This window comes from Talpa europaea (genome assembly GCF_964194135.1).
Source record: "Talpa europaea genome assembly, chromosome: 8".
Taxonomy (NCBI): domain Eukaryota; kingdom Metazoa; phylum Chordata; class Mammalia; order Eulipotyphla; family Talpidae; genus Talpa; species Talpa europaea.
In genome coordinates, this window is record NC_140075.1 from 49421039 (window position 1) to 49430330 (window position 9292).

Here is a 9292-nt window from a genome sequence, read left to right on the forward strand (position 1 = left end):
ACAACATTGTAGATGTTCTTAATGCCACTGAATTTATGCCATGGGTTCAAAGGATCAATTCTATTGTGTATATTTGACCACAGATTTACAAAGAAAACTATTGCTATACCTGGCCGTCATTTTAGTGCCTTCATCATTACCAGCCACATGTTGACATTCTGTGTGCTGGGGGGATTAATCCACTGACTTAGATTCATAGGACATTGGTGACAGAAGGGACCTTACTGGTCATGTAGTCTTAGCACCCCAAATTGTTATGTTCCAGGCAAGGACCAGATTTTGACATTTGCCCCATTCTCCAAAAGTTCTCTTCTGCATCCAAGTGGTTTTGGCAGTACAGGGCATGGGGGTGAACTTAGAGAAGAGTCCTTAATGGCCTGTCAACATCCGACAGCAGTGGCCCTTGTTCTTCCTGGGTGGAGGTGAGCTTCAGGTTTCTGGGAGACTTAAACAAGCTCTATTTTGAAGCCACGTTGCCAGGATTTCTTTTCCATCACTGGGTGATCTGTAGTTGGTATGCAACTCTGTGCTCAGCCTCAGAAATGTAAATGCTATTTTACTTTTACTTTACCCAAGAAAAATGAAGACTTTTTATAACTAATTATAACTAATAGTCAGTAGCTAATTATTCTCTTCTTTTCTCAACTCGTCTTTGAACCTTATGGTCTAGAAGAGTGTGCCTCCAGCCACTCTTTGGATTTTGATGATTATTTTGATTTGGGGTATTGATGCTGATGGAGCCTTTTAAGTATATGTGAACTTATGTCTCTTTAAAGATTCTGGGGAAATTGTCTTAGAATTTCCTGATTTAAAATTGTGCAGAATGTCAATGCTGGCACTTTTACCTTTTAGAGGGAGGTTGGGGAAGGCAGCAGATGGAACAGCATGCTGCCAGTTTAAACTTAGGCCTTTCTACCTTGGGTATGGTTTGTCAACAAAAAACAATAGACGGATGAAGAACCAGGTCACCAAGCAGTAAGTAATTTGGCAGAAAAGGCCCTTATGGATACGAATTGCATGTGATACTATTTTCTTTTGGTTATAGCAAGCAGATGAGACTCTGGATTTTGAAGAACAGATTTTGGAAGCTGCTAAATCCATTGCTGCTGCCACAAGTGCCCTGGTCAAATCTGCCTCCGCCGCCCAGAGGGAGCTGGTGGCCCAAGGAAAGGTGGGTAGTGAACCGGTGAGGGCTGCCTATGCGGAAGCTGTAGGCATCACCAAGGAAACCAACAGGCAAGGAAGGCAAGGCCTTCCTTCAGTGAATTGCCCAACTCTCTAAAAACTCTGCTGAGACGTGACAAACAGAATGAAGAGTTTGGCTTCCCAGCCTCTCATCTGCTTCTCATTAAGGAAAGCATCCCACTCCAGACAGTCATCAGGGCCTGAATAAGACATTTATAGTCCCGCTGTACATTAGGCTATTTAAAGACACAAGCTATCATATTTTCCTGGCGGATGGCTATACACGCACCATCATCGGGGACTTTATAATACTGTTTTCCAAATCCAAGGGCTCCATTCATTTTTTCAGAACCTTTGAGCTGAATGTTGTCCAACTTTGTAGTTAGCGTTTTCCTGAACCCATTGGTCAAAAGGCCAGTCTGGTTTTAAATCTGAAATTTCTTCGATCTGCTTCATCTCATCACCCATTCCATCTGCATTACCTTGAAAGCATAGTTCTTTTTCAGTGATCCAAAGGATTAATAGTACATTAGATTAAATCCTGGATATGGGAAGGTCTTCCAGTATAAAACATTCCATGTGTCTTGTTATTCCTGTACAACATGGAACCACCCCAACCGCTTTCAAACAAGGAGGCACTACAGAAATCTTGTCAAGTTGTGGGTTGAAGAAATTTGCTTACCATAATTGTCAGTCCTTTTCATTTGCTATTAAAAGGCCTTTGCTATCTGTGTACAAATAAATGAATCTGATCATGTCTTGACCTAAGCCTTGTAATGTGGACAGCAAGTTATACCTAGCTACTGAGCTTCCTTCTTCCTCTAGCAAGTCTCTTGACAGCTTAGCTATGTCTTAGTCCAGCCCACATACTTTGGCTACTCTTTATAAGCCATCGTGTGATATTCAATACTGATTTATATCCATCTCCACAACTGACATGCAACCTTTCCCTTTGTGCTTATTACTTATGCCTGTAGGCTTAGCATAGTGCCACCCTTACTTACTGAGTTGTTGCTGACTGATCAGGGTATAAAGACCAAAAATGGGTCATTGAGAAGATCACCTGATCAAAAAATTTCAGTTTATTTCAACATTAATGAAGGACTGCTGTATGCCAGACACATTGCTAAATTCTAGAAAATCTATTTGGATGTGACAGAGCCTCTGTCTTTCCAGGAACTTACAGGTTAAGGCACTTTAAAAGTTGATAGAGGTTCCACTGGACTTAGGTGAACCATAAGATTATGTGCCAGACTTCGAGGTTTTACCTGACATTCAGTCAGGCCTGATAGGTTGTGTGTGATTACTGACAGATCCCCAATTTCAAATTCAAATTGAGAGACTTATCTCTATTTCCCCGGCACCTACCATGTGTATAAATATATTTCCTCCCATAGCTACTTCCCCTCTATCTCAACAAGAAATGTTTCATTTGTTCACATAAGTTCCTTTTTTAAAAAAATTTATTTATGCATACAAGAACTGGGGTATAGGCCAGAGGTGCAGGGGGTAAGATGATTCACCACAGACAGAGTGGGGAACAGAACAGGCAGATGGATTGAAATACATTGCTGAGGGGAGCAGCAGGTGAGGCAGGAGAAGTCTGCTGCACCATGTAGGTTAGCTCCCTGGCTGGCTGGAGATCGAACTCGTGCTGTAGTGGCTGCGGATAGCTTCCTAGTGCTGCGATTTAACCCCTTGTGCCACCAGGGAGGCCTCTATTCACATAATTTCTAAGTAAAAACATAGGTGGTCTTATATCAAGCCTCTTCTCTCCCCATCTCTGATAAAATGGTCAATATTCAAGTTAAGTCTATACCTAGTTGTATGAAGGGAGACACCTCCCTCCCCTTTTTCACATTATCATCCAGAAAGTCACAGTGTGGAATCCAGGATCAGTAGTCAAGAGAGATTTAAGTTTTTCTTGACCCCTGAAAGAAGAGATCTCAGTAGCTCTCATGTTTGAAATGGAGAATGGTCAGCAAAGGAAATAAACATGTAAAGACAGCCCTAACCCATCATTTCTGAGCTATTTTCCCAGAAACACAATACCTACAATAAAATGGAAGCCATTGTGAGCATTTCAGATGGATTCCAGGTGGAAACAGCCAGAATGTGCAGTCCTAGAATGGCCAGGGGCGGGTGGGGGTGGGGGGGTTTGTCAGAGAAAGAGGCTCCATCATCACAGCTGATGCTCTTAGTGGGATTTCTCGGTGGTGCTGTGTGTCCAGTGATGTTCCTCTCTAGTTCCGGGGCAAGGTGGGCTTGAGAGACTGTTACCCTGGGCCTTCTAGCTCTCACTGCAGATTTTAAAACTCCTCACTCTAGGTGGGCTCCATCCCTGCCAATGCTGCAGATGACGGACAGTGGTCACAGGGACTGATTTCAGCCGTGAGTCACCTTTTCCTTCCTCCCCATTTGTTTTTTGGGTCATCAGAGAGAGGTTTCAGCCTTGAGTCACTTCTCTGTTGACTGTCCCCAGGCCCGGATGGTGGCAGCTGCAACCAGCAGTCTCTGCGAGGCAGCCAATGCCTCCGTTCAGGGACATGCCAGTGAGGAGAAGCTCATCTCATCCGCCAAGCAGGTTGCTGCTTCCACAGCTCAGCTGCTTGTGGCCTGCAAAGTGAAGGCCGATCAGGATTCAGAGGCCATGAGGCGGCTACAGGTAATGGTCACTGATGCTGGTGGGAAAATACTCCTGTTGGAGCGGGTAAGTGTCGCCAAAGGAGACAGTCTCACTTCTTGGCATGACCCACCAGGCCTTCCATCAGCCAACTCTGTCCTACTCTTCTCATTTTCTAGTATGTGTGGCCATGCATCCTACACCTGCTGCCCAACCAAACTGACATTCTCCATGTGTGCCTTCCAGTCTCCTGCAATGGGGCCCTCACTCACCCAGAACATCCTGGTTATTTCCCCACCAGCCTGACCTGGTGAATGTCTAATCATCTCCTAATGACTCACCTCCAAAGTCACCTTTTCTGGGAAGCCCTCCTTGACTCCAAAGTAGTAATTCCCTCTGTCATGCCAGAGAGCCTGACCAGACCATTCTTAGGGCTCCTGTCACCTGAACCACCATGTTTATCTTTATGTCTGTCTTTGACAAGGCTCTGAGCTTCTTAGGGTACCACATTCTTCCCCTTATGTCTTTTACACTAAAGATGGTGCCTATTTCAGTGGAGGCCACCATTCACTGCTCATTAAAAAGAGGAGTGAAACGACTGAAGAATTTATATGAGACTTTTGCTAAGGTTTCCCAGAACCCAATGAACATGCTTATAAAGGTGACAATCGAGTCCTTCCCAGGGCACATATATTTTCCTGGGTGTTTTCATCATAAATGTACTTTATGGAAGACATGTTTAGTAAAAAAAAAATCACACAGCCTGCATGTCTTTACATGCCAAATATTATTTTTTTCTCTTCCTGTTTTATATTCAAAATAATTTTGTCTAGTTGTAATCAAAGCAAGAGTCAGTCTGCACTTTTTCCCTTAACATGTTATCATACATATCTTTTTCCTTAAAGAAAAGGCTTCATAATTTCTCTTTGCAATGCTAATTGGTCCATTCTTCATGAGTCTCATTTTTAATAATTGCATGAGATGACATCAACTGTGCCAGAGTTTCCCTGTACTTTGGATATTTTGTTTGTTTCCAATTTTCTAGATTTTCATTATTATAAGCATTATAATGCAAATGTTTATGTGACTAAAAAAACCTTTGTATAAGTCATGAATAAAATGATAAATGCATAAATATTTGGATAGTTCTACCAAAACTCAGAACTTGTTTTACTTTGAAATTATATTTCTATTGATTGGTCTTCCTGAGTCTCTCTCAAACCCATCTCTCTCACCTTCTTCTGACTCCTGGGATAAGCACAGGACCCTCAGGAGATGTGTGAATGTGTGATTTGTAGGATTTGGAGACGCCTCAGATAAAAACATCCTGAGTTCTAGTCCTGCCCCTGCTATGTATTGTGTATGATCTTACACACATCAGCCAGAACTTTTCAGGCCTTAGTTGCCTCATTTGAAAATAACAATCAAGATACCTAAATTGACTCTTATGAGGGTCAAAGAAATGTGAAAGTACTTCATAAGTGCTGAGGATTACACAGATGTCACACAGCATCACTCATATTATTATTATTATTACTCCTTTACTGGGCATGGCACTGTCCCCAGAGGACAGTACAATGACCCAGAGGTTCTCTGGGACTAGACAGACTTTGGTTTAAATCCCATCTCTATAACTTACTGGCCACAGGAATTTTGATAAGCTACTTAGCCTCAGTTTCTACATCGGAAAAGTGAATTAGTGATTTCTGACATCATAAAGCTATTTTGAGAATAAGTACATAATGACTACTTGTCAGATATTAATTGGCTTCCCCTTTCTGTCTTGTGTGAGCCCTTGGGGGGCTTTGCATCACCAGCCAGAGGAGGCAGTTAGCTCTGAATGAGAAAAGCTCTTAACTTTCTGTTGCTAACCACCAAGTGCAAACTGTTGACTCTGAGAGGCCCTGGGCTTGGAATATAGGAGGTTTATTGAAGCCTTGGCCACCATTAGAAGAAAATCCTATGCCTTAGCTGGCAGAAGACAATTCCCTGGGGTCATGCTTCATGAGCACCAAAAGAAAACTGGTGTGAACCTACTGAAGAGCTAGTACTTCACATTGAAAAATCATAGACTTCACATTACCCTTCTCTAGCAATTGTCCCATCCTTGAGCATGTGACATAAAGCCCAACTATAACTCAAAAAAAATTTTTTCTAAATGTCCTGTGTCACCAGGGGATTCCCAGCCCTTACATGCTGGGGTAGGTTATACACTCATTGCCCTTCATTCCCTTAAAAAAATACTCAGTATAGGGGCCATCCCTGGGCAACCACTGCCAGATCCTGGGGATTCAAGTCACAGCCCCAAACCTCAAATTGTTTACTGCCCAAGAGAAAGGCAGACACAGTGTGGTGATGTCTGCAAAGAAGCTCAGAGCACTCCAGAAGCACCAGGAAGGCGGGGTCCTGGGGGAGTAGTGAGACCAAGGCATCAGAAAAAGTAATGTCTTAGACAAGTCCTCAATTATATCTGTGTTGCATGCGACAGGGGATGATGATTCTCTCAACCAAGAAGACAGCCTCTAAGTGTGTGTCCATTAACACACTGCTATGATCATTTATTTGCCTATTGTAATTCCCTCATATTTGTGTATTCTTGGAGTCTGGGAACTGTATTTCATGAGCTGAGGTTAGATGGGTGCCAATGTTGGTAGAATCAATGGACAAATGAGCAGATAGACACTAACTAGAGAGAACCTCTGTGTTATGGTTGGCTAATAAATTGATTCATAACCTCATGAATTGTACTTTCATGTCTGTTCTTGCAGGATCCAAATGGCTGTCTCTGATGATATAATGTATGTTCTGTTCCCTCTCCAGGCAGCGGGAAATGCTGTGAAAAGAGCTTCAGACAATCTTGTTCGTGCAGCCCAGAAGGCAGCATTTGGGAAAGCTGATGATGATGATGTCGTAGTGAAAACAAAGTTTGTAGGGGGCATTGCTCAGGTTTGTGATTAAATCTAGACAGTGCTTACTCCCCATATAAGCATTGTTATAACAGAGACACAAAATAATGGTGACTTAAACAAGATGGAAGCTTATTTCTTCCTCCTCTAGCAGTCTAAGGTAATGTAGTGGTTCCTTTGTGTCTGAGACTCATATTCCATCTGCCTTCTTGTAACAATATCTTGTTATCCCCGAAGATATGCCCTTGTCTACTTGATCCAAGATAGTTAAATACCCATTGGTCCTTCCAGCCACCAAGAAGAGGAGGAAGAGGGGCTGCGTGTCTCTGGCTTTGCATGTATCATGTCCTCTCACATGCTATTGGTCAGCACTTACTCACGTGGCCCACCTGTCTGCCAAGGAGGCTGGTAAATGTAGTAATCTTTTCTGAGTAGCCATGCACCTAACTAAAAATTGGGGATTCTATCATAGAAATTGAGACATTCAAGGACAGCAATATAATTATGTAAATAAAATGATGCATTTAGAGATGCTGTCCACTCCAGGTATTTGAACTCTACAGAGATAATGAATGGTGACCCCTTGTTAGAAATTTTATAGAATAGATGGTGTTCTGTCTTAGGAAGGAATGCATTTTTGTGCATATAAATGAGAAGGATTTCAGGAAATTAGGCTTACAGTTTGGGGTATGTGTTGGTATAAACCTATTATATGAGACTGATTTTCTGCCAAGAGCACTGAGGCCCCATTACTGAAGTTATTCATTCCTGTGAGCCTGATACATAATGGAGATGACATGGATGTTTGCTGTTTAATCAGTGTCTAGAAGTCAGCTTGTTTTCTTGGGTCAACTGGATCATTGGTCTCAAAACTCTGGCACAGAGTCTGGTCCTACAACCAAGATGCAATTCCTGGCACACTGATGTGTCCCACTGCAGCAGAGGCCATGGGTGCTCATGAAGCAAGTGGTGGAGAGGGAAGGTGTTTTCCTAGAAAGTTGTAGATCCATCCAGTTTGTTGCTTTCCTTCTAGATCATTGCTGCCCAGGAAGAAATGCTGAAGAAAGAACGAGAACTGGAAGAAGCTAGAAAAAAATTGGCCCAGATCCGCCAGCAGCAGTATAAATTCCTACCCACTGAACTGAGGGAGGATGAAGGTTAAGGCCAGAGCCCAGGTGGTGAGCCCCAGGGAACAGCTCTACAAGAACTGGACAGACAGTGTTCCTGAGAGGCTGGGCATATACCTGGAAACAGCCTGCCTCCCCCTGGGGCCTGCCCAGAGCCCTGAGTGCTCATGCCCACTTCTCTGTCCTGTCAGGCACCGCTGCATGATCATGTCACACGGTACAGTGTCCCACCCACAGCTCCTCCACCACCTCCCCTCATGCCTCACCATATCTCAGGAGAGAGGGGGCACACGTTTCGTGGACTATTACCAAAAAAGGAGAAGTCAGTATTATGTCGTTCTCAGACACCTTTGCTTTTGTTGGCCCTTCTCTAGCCCTGTTCCTGGGCCTTTTGTGAAATCTTGATTGGAAAAAAAATAACAGCTTGGGAGAAATCACTGATGTCATAGATAATGCAAGATGTTCTACTCCCTCAGGAGAAGATGGAAGTTGCAGTTGGACACAGATAATAAAAGCCAGAAATATAATCCAGTGTGGACTCCAGGAGGGTGACCAAAGTCCCCCTTCCATGTCTGAAACACTGGCTTACCCAGAGGGTAAAGAAATCCTACTCCTGTTTGCACGCTTTCTTGCCTCAGTGTGTAAGCTCCTTGTACAGTCTAGACCCATCTTGTATTCTGTGGCCCAGAAAATCAAACAGTGATTTTTTTTTTCCCTCCATAATCCAAAGGACAGAGTTATGGGGCGCTATCAGGGCTTGGTGAGCAGGAGCTGTAATAAAATATGTGGGCTCCTTACTCTACAGAGACTGTTTCAGTTCATACAAATTCATCCACACAAACTCATGTCCCACAAATGAACATCAATACAACATCTCCCTCATAAATAGTAAAAGTGGGGATTTAGCTGGAGTCAAGCACTTTTTTGATAACTCCTTTCCGGTCTTCTCTGCACTCAAAATCATCAGAATTCGTGATTGGAAGGCATCTATTAAAAAAAAATCTATCACCTGTCCTCCATCCCAAGATGGGCATTTTTCTCTGTTTCAGCATTCTTAAAGTGTAGATGCATCCTGAAGTCAATACAAACCTTTAACAAGATTGTTTTGCATACTATCATATCTTCTAAGGGAAGACGTGATATTTTCGGAGTTCATCTTCCGGATGCCACTCTTGCAGAAATTCATATTTTTCCACTCTTTAACTTTCCAGAACCCTGTCCTTGGAAAAACATTTTAAGCCTTGACTTTACCTTTAATCTGAGCCTGTACCCAAGTCAGTACATGGGAGACGAATGACTTGTGGATAGGTGCTAATGCATCTATCGTGTCTTTGAAAGGATCTGATGGGGGGACAATAGAGGTAGGTGAACATGTGGGATGACTATTGAGGACGATCATTCCTCACTTCTCTGCAATTTTGTGGTGTCATGTTCTCATAATTCATCTACAG

At 43.0% G+C, this 9292-nt stretch overlaps 1 protein-coding gene across 3 annotated transcripts in view; it reads left to right on the top strand.

The window, feature by feature from the left end:
* Nucleotides 1–7876, top strand: part of TLN2 (talin 2) — a gene marked incomplete at both ends in the record, with an annotated part of 183432 nt that extends 175556 nt beyond the window's left edge. For 2 of the 3 annotated variants that reach the window (XM_084240394.1, XM_084240395.1), the window contains 5 exons: nt 1046–1171; nt 3514–3576; nt 3668–3850; nt 6629–6754; nt 7748–7876. In XM_084240394.1, the coding sequence (XP_084096520.1) occupies nt 1046–1171; nt 3514–3576; nt 3668–3850; nt 6629–6754; nt 7748–7876 (627 nt within the window). Of the gene's footprint in view, nt 1–1045; nt 1172–3513; nt 3577–3667; nt 3896–6628; nt 6755–7747 lie in introns of all 3 variants that reach the window. The other variant, XM_084240393.1, reaches the window with a different exon arrangement.
* Between the last annotated feature and the right edge of the window lie 1416 nt (nt 7877–9292).